The following is a 19,064-nucleotide window of genomic DNA, read 5'->3' as shown; positions in this document are numbered from 1 at the left end:
AAAGATCTGCATTTAATAGAGTAAATTATATTATTATTAATTACAAAATGTCGATCCTAAAGTCTTTTTAAGGGCCTCCATGACTGAAGTATATTTTGGTTTAATTCACATATTAACATGACCTTCGTAGTTTTAAGTATAATTTGTATATTAAAAACCTAATACGTAAACAGGAAAGAGGTAAAATAAAATGTCTCAAGTAATTTGCAACTTAAACGATGACTTTTAATACATTTTACCTATATTACATACGTTTTGTACAGAAAACAACATATCATTGAAAAATAACTTATTTTTAATTCGACCTTGTGTTTCAATCACAAAAGTAAACTTAATAAAAAAAATAACAGAATTTAATATAAAAAAAAAATTACGTATAAACGAGATCGTAACAAATAATGGGGGATTCCTTTTTATTTTTTTTTTATTTTAGAAGCTAAGATGCATATGTTTCGAAGTTTGTTCGAATTGATGACTTAGGTTTTAAATACTCATTTTATTTAAATAAAATTATTTTAAACGGATTTAATCTCATTTTCAAATCTTAATTGAGTCAAAGTCAAAACGTCAAAATTGTCCATAAAAAAAAATGTCGATACCAAAAAAAATTGTACGCGATATAAATCCATTCAAAACAATTTGATCTCAATTTTTTATTATTGTGTTTTAAGTTACATTCAAGTGTTTAAGCAAATAGTTCGTTAAACGTAATCATTCGTTTGGAATGTAGGTATATTGTTATACTTAGTTAAAATAAAATTTATACTACAGAAAATATTATGATATATTATAAAGACAAGCAAATTAATAGGTATATATTCTATATCATCGTTAAATGGTTAGTCATCCCCAAAAATGAGCAGTAAATAGTTTAGGAAGCGTATCAATAAATTAGTTCCCAAACAACATAAGGTCGAACCAAAAACAACAATTAGAAGGGCTAAGTATCTAACTAATGGAGCAATTACATTGAAAAACCAGACCTTTTCGTAATCGCTGATAAGATTATATACTTAATATCTATAACACAGCGAAGTAAGCAATTATATGAGACTAAAAATAAAAAGATCTAGCTTTTCATTGGGACTAGGCGTCGGGGCAACTTTCCTTTACAAACACAACTAAAGTAAACGGACATTTTAAAATCACAGTATACAACAAACTTCCAACGATAACTCAACTGTTTAAAAACATAAACAAGAAAGCGACCCCGTTTCCTAACTATAATTCGTTAATAATATCTTATAATTGGTTAATTCCTTATTCGCTGTCCAGTATACAACCTTGGCGGTTCCTTCACTTCAACATGGCCGTCGCACTAACACACGCGAACGTAACACAAGACACAGACTAATGTGTGTGTGGTCACCGCACATGCCACAGACCGAGGTTAAGTACACTGAGACGCGGCAACTTCACGATATGGTCCAAGCCTTGCGGAGTGATACACGTACACCCGTACAAGTCTATCGCCTTCAAATTCCGTAGGCCTTCGCCTAGCGCTCGTAGTCCCCTATCCGTGACCCGCGTGCACTGGCCTATATTGAGTGTCTCTAGCTGCGATAGCCTCGCCACCCGTTCCAGACCCTCGTCGGTCAAACGACAAGCGCTCAGCGATAACGAGCGGAGTCCAGATAGTCCTAACGTCGCATGCGATAATGCTTCGTCTCCGACTTTATCACAAAACGATACATCTAACGCTCTCAATCGCCCGCTCTCTGCTAAGTGAGCGACGCCAGCGTCTGAGACGCCGTCACATGCTCGTAAATTGACGTCTTCTAAATGTGGAAGCCTAGCGAGATGCCTCAGTCCGGCGTCTGTAACGGCGACGCAAAATGAGAGATTGATAGATTTTAGATTCGGAAGACCAGTTGCAGCGTGCTTCAAAGCCTCGTCTGTTAGCCTTTGGCAGTCTTGTAATCCTAAATGTTCTAATTCTGGAGTACCTCTCGCTTCGCCACCGCCACATAGATGTGCTATTCCATCGTCGTTCACGTGCCAGCACGACCTTAAGTTCAAGCGGCGGAGTTTTCTTAGACCCCAAGCGATTAATAATAGTCCGGTATCTGTTACATTACAACATCCACCTAACTCTAATTCTTCTAGGTTTTTGAGCGACTGAGCTATTCTGCCGAGAGATGAATCTGTCACTTGCTTACATAATGAGAGATCTAATCGTCGAAGTGCTGGCAGTTCTGTTGCAAATGCACTCGCTAGAGCAGCGTCGGTCACGCTGTAACAACCGCTAAGAGAGAGAGATTCTAGTCCAGGTAACGCGGCCACTGCATCTCTCAAACCTCGTCTCAGCGACAATACCTGCAGCTTACGTACTCCACGTCTCGCCAGCGAAGCAAACAGGACTGGAGCTGGTCTTCTAAGATGTAACGCTGCTTCAACTCCGCGCCAAACAGACCTACGGTCCGCTGCATCTCGCCACGCGCGGCAAACTTGCGCCGCTCTTCCTCTGTCACGCACTGGCAGTCTTTCAAATATCAAAGCTAGTAACTCTGGGTATAACCTCGAGATATGAGTTCCCTGCGGTTCCGGGACGGGTTCGGGCACGTGAGCCGTCGACAAGTGGGGCCGGTGTAGCCTATAAGGCGCGGTACGATTTTTCCTTCTCGTCGTGCTGGGCAACTCGGTGAGACCGAGCCTCTCGTCGCGCCATGACAACACTTCCTCCGTCCACGCACTCATGGCACTGCACTATAACATGACACGGGTTGGCATCGGACCGGTTTTCGGTGAAATCGAGCGGTGGGCGAGCGAACGACCGTCCCGCTTGGCGAATGGTCGTGCACTGGCGGCAGAGAGCGGCCCCCGCCCGCCGCTCGTTCGCTATTGGTCGCGCTCGACAGCACGTGACGCGCGGCGTATCGATTCGGAGGCTCTGCGGCGGCATTTTTAAGTTGGCGGGCCGAGAGCCCGCCTTCGTCCCGCGCGGCCCGCAACGCCCGCCACAAAGATTACACACATAGCAGACGCACTAAAACTCTTTTTTTAACAACTTATTTTTAAAACAAAATAAGAAAGTACTAACGTTAAATTGAATACTAAATGTGAACGTATAAAAATAAATGCTTTTAATGTAAACCATTCATTCATCAACATTCTTAAATAATACATCAGTAAGACCTATGTACTGTAGCTTATTTCGCCATGGATCATTAAAAACGATTACTTATAAAATCCACAAGATAAATTTTAAAATTGGTTCGTTACATTATTATATATATATATATATATAAAAAGACGTTATATACATATTTCGAGGAGTTGAATAATTTATTTATCTATGAAATATGCCCTTAACATTAAAGAAGCTAATAGAAACATTAGCATAAATAACAAAAAAAAAAATGTTTATGCTCTTTTACTATTTCTGAGAAAGATAAAATGGTATAAAACAGTGTTTACTATAGCTGTGTAATCTATGGCTACAGTGATAAGGCGGCAAAACAACTCAGCGCGCCGTATATTTTCGTTCGCATTGCACTTGCCGACGATTTAGGACCAGTTTATAGAGACCCCTATCATTGTCCGCGACAGCCTTTATTACATCGAAATAAGAAAAATACAATACTATGACATGGGTCATAAGAACTGGCCGTCTGATAACATCAGCCAACTATTACAAGGGCAACCGGTTGCTGGCTGAATATGATATTCGAAATTCGAATTCAATCGGCCCAGAAAGGAACCGGCATAGTCTGTTTTAAAAATTAACATTGTAATGTTATTCTTTTTTTAAAGCTTCTTTGTTGTGCTCGAGTTTTAGTGACGTATTACAAATAGTTTTTTATTTTCAAATTGTTTACTTAAAAAAAAAATTAAAAATCACAACCGTTCTATAGAGCAAATCGCTTTTTTTTTGAAAAATATTTTTCCTTATTGGTTAGTAATATTATTTTATAAAAAAAAGTTGCAAGTCTAAAAAAATATTTTCTTTTCTCATTATCCTAATGCACATAATAAAATGTGAATGTTGATACCGTGTTTGTATACGCAGGTACTAAGTTAAATTAATATAATTATACACATATACTGAATATTTCTCATTTTTTTCTTTTACTCATTTTATTTTGGTTTTTGTAATTCTGTACTTGTAGCTGTAGCTTACCTCTTCTTATTTTTCAATTAAAAATGAGCGTTTTTATTGATTTATATGCTAGAAATAATCTCTTCAAGTATTAATCAGTCTTGTTATCTTATTGTTAGTTCTCTTTAATATATTGTTTGTGATATAATAAAGTCATTAAAGTGATAACGAAGAAGATATGTTTTTTTTAACGACCTCCTCAGACCATTGCCTTTTTCTATTGATCTAAGGGCGACACAAACTGTTGCAATTAAGACTTAAATCCATCTTAATTGAATAATGATATACGAGTTTATTTAATCTACAATCCATTTTAATCATTATTAAACTATTTGTTAATGATTAGGTATTTTCAATTCCTATGTAGTAACGACTTTTTTACTATTCGACAATAAGTATTTCTATAATTACATATCGTCAATGCCTGGATATTTACAACAGTGCTATTTTCTCTCCCGCATAACCACGCTGCAGAGACAGCTTTCGGCGACGTTTTTTTTTTCCAAATTGGTAAGACTTGGGAACGTTTAAGAAAAGACCCTATTCATTCCTTAAAGACCGGCGGACCTGAAAGCTCTGCGGTGTGGCATTTGTCCATGAGCGGTGGTAGTCACTTTCGATTAGGTAAACCTCCAGGCTGATTGAACCGTACCCATAAAAAAACATCAGACAAGATTTATAATACAATAGTTTTTCTTATATTGAATGTTACTAAAACTTATAAGAGTAATATTTAGTTGTAAAGTATCATCGGATAAACACTAGGTTTAACAGTTATTTTTCTGAGGCTAGATGTTATTTGTTGCTGTATGTGAGGTGGGGGCGGACCACATGAAATTGCACTTACTACCTCACAGTTTATGACCATCAACAAAACTTACAGTATGTATAAGAACCTTTTTAATTACCCTCACAGGTAAGATTTAGATTTTGTTGCCTCGAACAGCTTGGATCAATTTATTGGAAGGAATAACTAACTATTCCTCGGAACCCTTTCGTGTTGTAAGTGTTTATGCACTAATGAGCTGAGGTGACCACAGAATCTAGCCGGGTATTAATTGATCTTCTTTCTATGTTCAATCATTAACTAGTTGGTCCAGTTCCGGGTGCGATCCTTGGTCAGTAGAGGAAGACAAGTAGGTAGTCAATTCAAAAATATTGTATGAAAAAATAAAAATAACTATGCAGGTTTTATTAAGCTGATTATTTTTTTAAATAGTATCCAATATCCTTGGATCAAATATAACAAATTCAATAAGTATTCCGATGACCATAATATGATAATATATGCTATAAGTAGGAACGAGCTTTAATTATAATAAAATAAAAATAAGTCGGCCATGTTTAAATTATAATACAGGTAAACTAACGCACAAACACATAGAAATATACGCAGCTGTGTTCGACATACGACGAATACCATATTTGTTCAAATTCAAAGTAAAATAGACTTTAAATATGGGACGATATAATCGTACATTGTAAATCAATAAAAAGGGACACTACGGTAATACAGCCCTACAATACCAACTTTGTAAAATCAACCATATATAACATAAAATAAGGCTAATCATTGAATAACTTGCGGTCCATAAATAAAATGATAACACAAATAATAATGAATCTTATTGCGATTGTTCAAGGTAGAAATTCATATGGACGCAATGCAAGATAAACATAGAATGTAAATCAGCTGGCGTGAATGTGTGAGTGGATCGTGCGTGCAGTGGACTCGGCCGTTCCACTTGACTCGTTCTGTTTTTGAAATTACAATTTTTTATTCGTTGGGAAATAGTTCGCGTATATTTTATGGTGACACAATTTTTTTACAATGCCCACCGATTTCTAATTTAAAATATAACAACTATTTTTAATTCCTTTTTTAATAACCTAATTACGTCATGTTTCACTTTACTGTAATTTGTTTTAAGAAATAGGTATTACATTAAACATTTGAAGTTTAAATTCAAGTTTAAAAGTGCTCATATGTATGCCTTGTATTTATTATTATAACGTTGAAGATGAAGTATAAGACACTGTCATTTAAATGGTAAATACAAATAAACATAAAAAATAAATAATGAAACTATATTAACAGAGTTGGGTTAATATTTTTTATAGGGAGTTGATCACCTTTTTATATGTATCTAATTAATTACATGATTCAAGTAACTACAAAAATAAAACGTCATTTTATTATGATGTATTTAATTCGTACAAAACAATAAATTTACTTTCTGGTCAAAACATACTTCTTCTGTATAGTCAGTATATAAAAATATTTAAAATCCGAACGAACCTAGCATTCCTTGAAGGTATCGGACGAGTGATTCACGAAGGCGAAGCGACGAACATTTTTTTTTCAACGAGACTTGACGACCGGAGGCTCGGTTTTTGTAGTACTTTTTTCCCTCCTACCTGAGATGCCATATGGTACTGTAACTGGGTTTATGAAAATATCATCTTTATGTCCTTACTGTAAAGATGATTATGGGGTAAATATGTTGCTCAACGTGGTGGGTATGGAACTTCGGTATTATTTGTAAGCTTATTTTCTTGTATCCTTGTTCGTAAGGCAAATTACGATTAGGCTTTTTTATAATGATAAAATATTATTAATTTAGATATATTTAATTAGATACGCTAAACTATCATAGTATCATTTTCTTTAGAGAGACATACTACGTATTGGTGTTATAATTACCTGCAAAAATAGATAGATGATACCTATCTAATCTTAATATGTGGTTCGCTTCTATATAATATGAAAATAAAAGTATTAGTGTATAAACGTAACATTTATTTCTAAAAAGTATTTGTCTTATGAAAAATACATTTTCAATTTATTATTTGTATGTATAATGAAAGAAAATATAACGTTAATGATATTGCACTGCCATCTTTTGTCGAATAGAAGTAATCGCTGAAAGGTGACCTCTGCTGTTCAATAGTGCTAACACTACAAACTGTATTTGTTGTAATAGTTCTATTGGTTATGTCATAGGTGGCGCTGTACATCAACATAACTGCTAAAATTATTCGTTTTTGTTACCGTTGGTAAATAGAATACTTTGTAGTTTTAAAAATTTGTAGTATACTCCTTCTTTTTTTACTTTGATATAATTTGCCCAGGCCGTTCTCGTCAATGTTAATAAGATATAGTGAGTGAGCCAGTGAGGCACGAGGGATATATTATCTCGGAACCCAAGATTGTTGGCGCATTGGCGATGTAAGGGATGGTTACATACGGCGCTAATGTCTATAGGGTTTTTAGGGCACTTACCGGTAGATGGTTAATTTGCCCTTCAGAATACCTGTATTATAAAAATATTTTTTTGATTTTATTTATATTTTAATACCATTAATTAAAATATTATTTGCCTTCATACGAAGAGCACATTGCTCAATTATTAAAAGTTTCTGCGAATTCATAGTTAATATTGAATCGTTTCGTAGTACTATTTGAGTGAAAATAATTATCAAAAACGAAAATGAAAAAAGTAAAACATAATTGTACCGAAAATATTCAATTTAGCAAAATAATTTACCGTCAATCTTCGTCGATACGTATCGCACAATAATGGCAAAAGAAATGATTTACTTCTAATTCAATGATTAATTCTAATTTCTCGAAATCGGTTATTAAATAAATTTACATAATATTTCCTTCGATACCACTAATGTTTTGATTGAACAAAAAGAAAACAAATGTTTTAGAGGCTATAATTTTATACTAATCGTAGTGTTTACCCCATACTTCTCTTGTAGTTAAAGTGCGCTTGCGTGTAGAGCCTAGGAACGAGATTGTTCAGGGACGGATTTGAACTTCTAATAAACATCTCTTGCCACATGGAAAGTAATAAAAAATATATACCTATATTTTAATATTTGGAAAACAGTTTAGTGCAATTTACAATATTTAAGCAAATTAATTACTGTAACTGAAAAAAAAAATCAACAGATATCGAACTTACAACCATCAGTATTAAAATAATAATAATTTGAAAACCGTCATGTCCTTCTATTAAATAACACTTTGCTTTTTATTTAATACTATTTATAAGGCGATAATCAAATATCATTTTTAATACCACGTGTAATTTATAAATTAAAATGAATTAAAAAAGCTATATACGTGTGTTTAAAAGTAGAGTTTAATTATTCCGTGACAATATTCAGACTCTGAAGCTAGCAAACTGAGTATCAGTGAAAAAAAAAAAAATATATTTCGCTGTTATCTCTAGCTCTTATTTATGAAAACTATTATACTGGCATTTGAAACTCTAGATATTAAATCAATATCTTTAGATATTAATTTTGTAAAGGTTGAGGTTCTACTTTGTTTTACAATGAATCAATACACGCTTGTCACGTCAATAGCCTAAATTTAAAGCGAGTGAAACTTTGTTCCTTATAAAATTATATACTAAAACATCCTTCGAATAGCGCTGCCTCTTTTCGTATAATTTATATGTATGTTTACTAAGTTTGACATTACAAAAATCATCTTCTCATTTATTGTTAGATAGATATAACTATTGAGGCTAGTCCAAACCTGTCCAACTAACGCTCTGTAAACACAGCACAAAATAAAACGAACAACAGAAGTACTCCGTAGTATTTATTGAAGGCTCATCTCCAAGCACTCGACTGCGCTGTGCTGTTTAAAATAAACTCTTAACGATTATAATGTCTCAATATTTATGTCAAATATTATTACGTTTATATATTAAGTATATAATGCAGTATTTGTAATGTATAATATGAATTATGTTTGAGCAAAAATTGAAATTAATTAAAAACTTTTTTGTTTTCATTTTGATATGTTTATGTTGGTATATTGCTGGCTTTTCGTGGAAGTAGATGTTATACAAGGTACCAGTTATTCATAAATTATTCTACCATCTAACGGAAATGTTGAGAGAGCCAGTGTTAATATAGGCACGAGAGAAATTCGTCATTTAAGAAAAATAAGTATGATTTTTTTTTCATATTTATTTTATATGTCATTACTAGGATATATTTAATTAAAAATCATCTCAAAGTTATAAAACATTGTCTATTTAATTGCATAACACACGGCGAGTTGACCTAATTGATAGAATATGTGGCTGAAGATCATGGCTTCAAGCCATGTAGTGTAGGTAGTTAGGCCTTGAAGCTTGAGCGCTGAGTTTTCGATTGCTTCATTTATATTTATTATATTAATAAGAAAATAAAAGTATTGTGAGGAGAACTCCATGAATTATTATTCTCACATCAAATACACTCACTCCCTCGTAGGGAAACACACTGCGTTATGTGTTCTAAGCTAAAAGTAAAAGTCTTGTCTACCGTTTAGCTAAAGCAGCTCAGCATATTAATATTTACAGCGAATCTCAGTGAGTATGTGTATATATATTTGTATATGTGTGCGATTCTAAAATTTTTGTACAATATAAATATGAGAGTAAATTTTGTCTTTCTTTCTTGCCTCAACTTCGATTAACTACCGTGACAGTGACAGACGACACCTAAAGTTACGTCAAGTTTGCATCAAGAATTTGGTCTGATTTTTTAAAACAAAAGGGTACAAGGTTAGGTGGATATACTATTAGTTAGTTCAATTCTGATATTAGCATTAAAGTGTGGCATCGCGTCGGTCTGCTATATTGAATATTAAACACTACCTTTAACAAGGATATCAGGCGGTACCACGTGACCACCTCCTCTTCTTTGATGTCACAATGAATTGTAAATTTGATAGATTGATATGCCGTCCATGCAATTATGTATGATTTAATCAAATTGGATTGTTTGTTGGTACAACCTGTATTCATTTCATTTAGTACATAATATAATAAGATATAGGATTAAATACACGGTATTGACGTCTTTCTGTATGATCTCAGCTACGTAGGCAATTTCAATGGAGGCAAGACAACAGGTTAGTTGCATGCTATGAATAAGTATGTACTGAATTCTTCACCTTACTTGTTTTTTTTTTAATTTCAAATGCTAAGGCTAAGAGTGTTGATTAAAGTGTCCGCTGATGGTAAGGGGTCACCATCGGCCATAGACATTGGCAATGTAAGAAATATTACTGAACTCTTACAACGTCTGGGATATACAAATTTTCCTTTTAAAACAGAAACTTTTAATAAATATAAAATACTTTTTGGTAAGTTTATGTCAGGCTTTTTGCAGGCTCGATGTTAAAGCTACTGCAATAGCATTATCGAGAGCTTAGACGTTATTTATAAGAAGAATTATTGGATTGAATGAACTATTTTAAAAATATAACAATTACATTTAGAGATTTAAAAAAATGTAAAGATAACGGTTTTTATTGATTAAGTTTGAAATCTATACTAATGTTATATATGCCATTTTTGTGCATATATAACTCTTTCTGTTTGTCGCTCTTCCACGACCAAATCACTATGAAGCAAGCTCGAACTCGATAGACCTATAAAACGCGTGCGAAATTGCGGGCGACGGCTAATGTTTTATAAATTTAGAACATGAAGGCACACTGGCAAATATATAAATTGATGATAAGAGCTCATCTCTGCCTATAAATATTGGCACAACCAATATAAATGATTCCTCTAATCGAAATATTGTAGAAGTCTATTTTTTTTGTGTTTTTCCCTCTCGTTCTAATATTAGTTCACTAATAATTATATTTAAGTTTAAGTATTGTTTGTTATACACGTGGTTTTTTTCTTTTATATTTTTATCTTTTATATAATCTGCTCAAGTTAGGGTTGACTGGTAGATATACCTTTTTGGATTAAGTCTGTCTTTGTATAATTTATGCACATAAATTATACCTAAATTAAATAATACTGATTCACACAACACAGCATAGAGTGGTATTGTTGTCTCCGGGTAGAATACCTGATGAGTGATTGGTAGTTTGACGAGTAGTTAGGTAGAAAGCACTACCCAAATAAAATGGACGTTAAGGTGTTTCTTTATGCTGATTAATTTAGGATAGATCTATTTTACGTATAGATTTGTTAAAGATATCCCTTTAAACACTGGCTTGCTGGCTATTAAAGTAAATAATTAATTAGTAATTAGTTTTCCATATTTTCTCTTAGTTTTCGCAAGCGTTACTCGAAAAAACACCATCGTAATTTTCATTGGCGTCGAAGTTTGACCGATTTTTCGCCGAAGATTTAGTCGAAACTGGGTATCGTAGTGAAGACTTGACTGTACTTGTTGATGAAGTTTAACCGGAAACTATATAAAAACTGGTTCTACTGTCAAGCTGTGCACGAAATTATACTTTGTTTCAGCATTTATTTGCTGGAGTAATTCCTATATGGGTTGATCCACATAACCTATGTGTGTTTGAGCTCATTTGAATGGTCTCAATTAATAGGTTATAGATACATACTTTTAAGAACACTTTTGAGTCAGGAGTTTTTCGAAATTTTTAGTATATTTTTTAAATAGGATTCATCTGTTTTTCTATTTTATGATAGCAGTTAGGTTGACCTCTCCGCTGTTGCAGTCGACGCTCTAATTAGAGTTCTAGTTAATAGTCTCGTGATCATAAAAGCCCCTTTTTAAATTGCCAAATCATATCGGGTATGATTCTTTTATTTTATCTTTAATTTAAATATAACATGTATATATTTTATGCTTATTAAAAGGCAAAGGCGATATTCAAACAGCCATGGGAATTTTTTAATTCCCTTGTGCCTGTAATTATACACTTACTCACTCTACCATTGTTGCTGTAATATTGTTGCACAGACACACGCACACTCACACTAATGGGGGACTTATCTTGAAAATATAATCTTTTAAGATACTTATAATACAATAAGTTTCAACTATTCAATAAACTCTTTTTCGCATTTTTAGTTATTTGGAAACATACCGAATATAATAAATAGGCATCCAATATAACGTCAATGTGAATACTTGGTGGTAGGGCTTTGTGTAAGCCCGTCTAGGTAGGTACCACCTACTCATCAGATATTCTATCGCCAAACAGCAATACTTTGTATTGTTGTGTTCCGGTTGGAATTGGACATAACATCTTAGCACCCAAGGTTGGTGGCGCATTGATTTAATGTAGGGAATGGTTATTATTTCTTACTGTGTCAATGTCTATGGGCGGTGGTGGCCACTTATCATCAGGTGGTTCATTTGGTCGTCTACCTATTAAATAAAAAAAAAATATCGGCCACCAACCATGAGAACTAAGATTTACAATATCATCAAGATGATTGTGTAGATCGAAAATTAATCTCCTGCTAATCCCAGACGTGTTAAATATAATTAAATGTCGAAATCAATAATGGCATTGACGTATTTCATAACATACATATAAAAGCATTTATAAAAAAACCTTTCGGAAGACACTTTTTGAATAAATTACAAAAATTATAACATTACTAATTAGCACTTAGATTAACAAGTCAAACTTTATTAACTTGAGTAATTTCATTACTTTTTCCTATTTAATATAATTATTGTAAAATATTTTAAAATTAGTTTACATGTTAAATTTTGTGAATATTGTGTACATCTTCAATTGAGATATCAATTAACGTTATGAAGTCAATTTTAGTGTAATATACGTTTATTGTTAATGTACATCTTTGTTTTATTATAAAAAATAAAATTGCGCGGCATTTTAAATTCGTGTTTGAGGCTTATCTGTGAGCGTTATAATATATGTCTATTTACTAAAAAAAAAAATAATAGATCTTTATATGTTCATATGATATAACACGTTCTCTTCTGTTGAGGCGGGAGGTTAATAACCATGGTGCTCCATTTTGGATTTGTGAATACACATGTAGAAAATTTACATCCGACACTTGAAGGTTTCCTCATTATGTTTTCATGCACCATGGAACACCAGATTGATGATGAACACAAATTAAGCACATGAAAATCAAATGAAGTAATCCTTGTCGGGGTAGGAGCTCACAATCATCGGTTTTAAAATAAAAACATTTGATTTATTAAATATTATTAAGTGATATAATATATTTGAAAATTTTAATATAAATTTATAATAACCGATTATTTGAATTAAGAACATGAGATACTTTGTCTCGTCTATTCTAGAATAATCTCTATGGCTCAATGACGCTGTCGACATAATTCATTACGCGAGAGACAGATTTATAGTCACAGGTTAGTAAGGAGGTTATATTAAAAGTAGCTTGTTTCAATTGGTCACGGGTGCGCGATTAATGTTCGCAATATTAATTTACTTACTTTTACTTTATGTTCTATAATCTATGTCCGAAGTCGTTTAGTGATGTTCATTGAACCGTACGCTTAAGATTAAATCGTGATACGTATATGCTGTGTTTATAATTCAATTAAAAATACCGGAAGGAAACATGCATTTGCTTGAAGGACTTTAGACAGCATTACATTCTTCTAAAAAATATTAAAAGATTTTCTCAAACAGCAAAACATTTTTTTTCTTTGTGCAACCCCTCTGGATAAATATCACATAGACAAACAATGCTTAATATTGTTGTGTTCCGATTTGAAGGGTGAGTGAGTCAGGAAACAGGCACAAGGGATATAACATCTTAGCTGCCAAGGTTGCTGGCGTATTGATAATGTAAGGAATCGTTTTTATTTCATGTCTATGGGCGGGGGTGACCACTTTTCATAAGGTAGCTCATTTGCCCGTCAGCCTATCTAAATCTTAAAATAATATATTATTTATTTGGATACTTTACTTACTACTTAAACTAATTACTACCAATAATACTGCCGTCGTTTCTAACAGCACAGTAACTTGAGTTCCTCCTGTACTTAAGTTACCGTGTTTTGAATTACGAAGGCAATATCTGGAATATTCCCACATAATTCCTAACTATAATAGTGTCTGAAACTTACGATGATATGACGTGTAGATTATTAAAATATTTCACTTAATATTTAAAAAAAAAATATTAAATAAAAAATACCAATATTTGTTACTTACGTTCGAATGACTGAACAGATCTGAATGAAATTTGGCACAGAGATCGGTTAAAACCTGGAATAGCAGATTTAAAATAGATTCCTTTCTATCCCGGAAAAAAATCTATCACCAGCCATGTGTTTACAGGTTTCAAGTTATGAAGCAAATAAAAAAATATAAAAGTTTGTATTTGTTCACGATAATATATGTAAAAATTACTACCAATATATATTGATATATCGATAGAACGATTTCGTACATTCTCAATACAACGACTCTTAACTCTTAATTTTGGATTATTACTCTAATGATTTTTGTTAATACTTTAAAAGTGTTGCCACTTGAATTATTAATATTTTTTTGGAATACCATGATACACTTCTATTCGCTTTTGTTGCTCCACTGAAACATTTCGCGAACTCTAACTGCCTTTTGTTTTATAATCTAACTAATTCCTTTCCCATGGTAGAGCAAAGCTGTACAAGACAATTTTGAGGGACAAACATATAAAATTAATCAGAAGTAAGGTATACTACCTATAAACTATTAAGATTACATACATTACATTAACAGCCTGTAAATGTCCCACTGCTGGGCTAAGGCCTCCTCTCCCTTTGAGGAGGTATGGAGCATATTACACCACGCTGCTCCAATGCGGGTTGGTGGAATACACATGTGGCAGAATTTCGTTGAAATTAGACACATGCAGGTTTCCTCACGATGTTTTCCTTCACCGCCGAGCACGAGATGAATTATAAACATAAATTAAGTACGTGAAAGTTCAGTGGTGCCTGCCTGGGTTTGCACCCGAAATCATCGGTTAAGATGCACGCGTTTTAACCACTGGGCCATCTCGGCTTAAGAAGAGGGCCTTAAGATTACAGGAGGGGTTAAAGGACATAAATAATTAGATATTTATTTAAGATTGGCGAAAAAATTTCATTTCGAATGTTAGTGAATCGATATCGTAACTTTGGAAGCAAAATTAAAAGTAGTTCAGTGGAATAATTATTTATATATAAAAATAGGAGCCGAGATGGCCCAGTGGTTAGAACGCGTGCATCTTAACCGATGATTTCGGGTTCAAACCCAGGCAGGCACCACTGAATTTACATGTGCTTAATTTGTTTATAATTCATCTCGTGCTCGGCGGTGAAAGAAAACATCGTGAGGAAACCTGCATGTGTCTAATTTCAACGAAATTCTGCCACATGTGTATTCCACCAACCCGCATTGGAGCAGCGTGGTGGAATATGCTCCACACCTTCTCCTCAACGGGAGAGGAGGCCTTAGCCCAGCAGTGGGAAATTTACAGGCTGATTATGTTTTTATGTTATATAAAAATATATTAATCAGGAACCATTTGTAGAGCATAATATCAGAGTCATTAGCAAATCGCATGGAATGTGTAAATATAAGATTTGTTTATACTTATTACGTTTTTAAAAAGAATACATAATTTAATTGGCTATAAGTATTTTTATTAAAAATAATAGTTAAACATATATATCCTGCTTGAACACCATCAAACACTAACTCGACGCTTTTTACCATCTTTACTTATAAATCGGGTATATAGCGTTATTTATTTTAAAAAAAGCTTTATTGAATTGGCAAAGTACATATTATTAATTTAAATATTATGTTACTAATAAACAATTGTTTTAAAATGATTAGCGAAAAACTGTTGTCTAAGTCAATTACGATTTGTGAATGAAATGAAAATCAAAATATTCTTTATTCAAGTAGGCTCATAAGATCACTTTTGAATCGTCATGTTACAGAGTTGAATTAAATGTAAGCTACTACCGGTTCGGAAAGTAGATTCCACCGAGAAGAACCGACAAGAAACTTAGAAGTTACTATTTTCCACCTTTTTAATTACAGAGTATGTCGTCAGTAAAGTACAATTAAATTTTTATATATCCTGTCTAGAAATCAATAACAAGTTTACGCTTTTTTATCTTCAATATATTCTTATATTGAGTAATATACCTTATTTACCAATGTTTTTTTTGACATAAGCCATAAATTGTTTATTCGGCCATTTAAAAAATAACCGTGAAATCTTATAATAGAAACGTATTCGTTTCGTTCCGTGCTCCAGGAACGATATATTAAGTTTCAGTATTTGGTAAATATATTATTTTATATTACAGCAATTGATTTCGTGCTCGGAGCTAAAGGGAGACATTAAACATGAGGGAATCTACGAGCGTCGGATGTAAACCTGCCACATATCCTGCGCAGGAGCAGCGTTGGAGTGAGTATCAAATCTCTTTAAAAGGGAAGATCTTAGTCTATCGGTGGTAGGGATTCGTGCAAGTCCGTCTGTTTCGGTACCACCCACACATCATACAGTCTACCGCCAAAAAGCAATACCAAGTATTGCTGTGTTTTATTTTAAGCGTATTTTTTATATAAATATGTACATATATTTCTCAAATTATTCCGCATAATCAACGAGAATCAATACCATGAAATGACATATTATTTGCATTAATATAAAGCGAACACTGCTCTGTGATATAAAGCTATCTGTGAATAAACATTATTATTTGAGCTTTACAGTCATCATGCGTTTACGTGTTCACTGTTTTTTATGTATCTTTTTCTTAGAAATGGCAAAAGCATTGCACTATACAGCCTGAATTTAATTTTTGTAAGGACTAAGAAGATGGATGAAAATATTTTATAGAAATTTCACTAAACTTTCTATCATAATATAGAACCTTTAAACTGAATTGACAACCATTAAACAAAGTTCATAGATATTATTAATAACATTTAAAAATCAAATAGAAAATTAATTAGTCACTAATAAATATATCTCGACGGACAAGTAAATTACTCACCTAAAGCTAAACGTAATCACTTCATATAAACTTCAATACAAACACAGGTACAGCTGTAGGCAGGAACTAGTTTCTGAACCTATAGGATTCCAACTACCAAGTTCATTCCTTGATTGGAATCAGTTTCTTGCCGAACTTGAGAGAGGACGCACGTTCGTAGCTGTCCCAACTAACACGAGACATAAATCGCAGTATTTTTTTATTCATAAATAAGAATCGTGTTGTTATATTTTTTTATCTGTGTGTGTTATTGATGCTCGAAAAGTGATACTTTCATTGTTTTAGTTTTGTATTTTGTGCTCGAATTCTTTAGACTTTCTCTGCTAAATGTGTACGTTTTGAACTTCATATTGAATGCTTTGTTTTTTTTTTTAAACAATACAATGTCTAAGAAGTATTTATATGTTTAAATATGTCGTATCGTTTGAAATAATTTATTATTAATCAATTAACCTAACGAAACCTTCTTTTCAAACGCGATAGTTCTACATTAAAATCTATAAAAAATAATTAGTTTAAAGCATAAAACTAGAGTCAATATAAATTAAATGATTTCACAACATTTTAATTAAAAAAGGGTAAATCCGGAAAAAAATATATAATATTAGACAATTAAATTCCAGTAAATACCATTTTCTACGTCATAAAAAAAAGTAGTTGAGTCAAAACGGCATGAGCTTAGCATTACTAGTACGAACAATATTACGCAAAACTGCCTTTTTATATATAAATACACAACATCTGTATATTTTTTCCTTGTTTGATTACCAAAAGTAAGGGTTACATAGGCCATTTTAGCACCAGGTCACAGATTTATGTTTATAAATCTGTGACCTGGTGCTAAAATGGGCTTAATTTAATACTACAAATATAATATTATAAATGTGAGTTAAACCAGCTAAAATGCAACAAGACAAAGGTGCTTTAATTGATGAAACAATACTTTTTATTTGACGTCCACAAAATAGTTTTACATAAAAAAGTTCGTATACGCTAATGAAAAAAAAAAATTTTTTTAACTTTTTTTTTATATTAATTATTTATTGATTATGTACTTATACGTTTACAAATGCAAGCAAGTGACGATAAACAGATCGCATAATATAATATTTACATGAATTTTAATTTCTAAATGAGATTTGTTATTATACAATTGCGATGTATATTGATTTTAATTTATTTGTTTACCATGAAGCAATAAATAAATCACGGTACGCAATAGGCTGTTTTTAATAAAGTCGTGTAATTACGAAACAATCTGAATATACGTACTTATTTTAAAAGAATTAACATAATCATTTGAATGAGTATGTACAAATGTATTTAAAGTGGGCCCTTTCGAATTCAATTATAATAAATTAGAATTTATAGCAACGATTTATTTTATTAACTTGAAACTAACTTTTACTGACGACTTTGTTTGTTATTGCGGGGAATGTTACGCTCTTTATTTTTTCAAATACTAGTTGCCGTTCCCTTCTGCGCCCGCTTGTGGTGGGTGTAAGGCATACTATGTGTTTTTCTGTACACCTGATAATGTATAAGCAAAAACACATAGGGTTAGTTCACAGCAAACAAAGAAATAAACAAACTCATTTTCGCATTCATATTTTAACAGACACGAGAATTAGAACTCAAATCTAAGCAGGCATGATTCAGTTTTTAATTTGACCGTGTAGCAAAAAATATGTGACGAAATCTAAATCAATATGACAGAAATTGTGCCTAGTGTAACCTTATTTCACAATGGAACAGTCTGATGGTTTAATTCTAAACCTCCTGGAGACCTCTTGTCTTTGGTCTTTGTCGAACTTCTATACATTAACGCTAAACTTCATATATAATCCAAATATTATTGTATGTACAAGTCAGTCTGAATTTTTTTTAAATAAGAAAAATCGTTTTGATTTTAAAGCGCCGCGTGAAAAACTACTCCTAAGTTACATATCATTGTAAATCAAACAATTACATAGTTTAAAAATACTTGTAATTTAGTTTCAACCATAATAGAAGGTCAATAACAAACACATCTCAATTCGAATTCCAAATTCGGTTATTTCGTTTTCTATTTTGATAATTATAATAATACCTCATCCTTCTAATTGTCATTTCCAGTATTCACCGACACAAATACAATCCGCAAAGTGTAAATGGTATTACACACAGGCACATC

General features: G+C 32.7%; 1 protein-coding gene across 1 annotated transcript; it reads right to left on the bottom strand.

Annotated features, from left to right (window-relative positions):
* Nucleotides 1-200: 200 nt before the first annotated feature.
* Nucleotides 201-2,902, bottom strand: LOC113397743 (F-box/LRR-repeat protein 14). Its single transcript, XM_026636212.2, has one exon. The coding sequence runs from the start codon at nt 2,695-2,697 to the stop codon at nt 1,366-1,368; it is 1,332 nt and encodes a 443-aa protein (XP_026491997.2). The 5' UTR covers nt 2,698-2,902; the 3' UTR covers nt 201-1,365.
* Between the last annotated feature and the right edge of the window lie 16,162 nt (nt 2,903-19,064).

This window comes from Vanessa tameamea, chromosome 23, assembly GCF_037043105.1.
Source record: "Vanessa tameamea isolate UH-Manoa-2023 chromosome 23, ilVanTame1 primary haplotype, whole genome shotgun sequence".
NCBI lineage: Eukaryota > Metazoa > Arthropoda > Insecta > Lepidoptera > Nymphalidae > Vanessa > Vanessa tameamea.
Note: the sequence above shows the minus strand (reverse complement) of the source record. Positions and strands in the feature narration are given on the sequence as shown.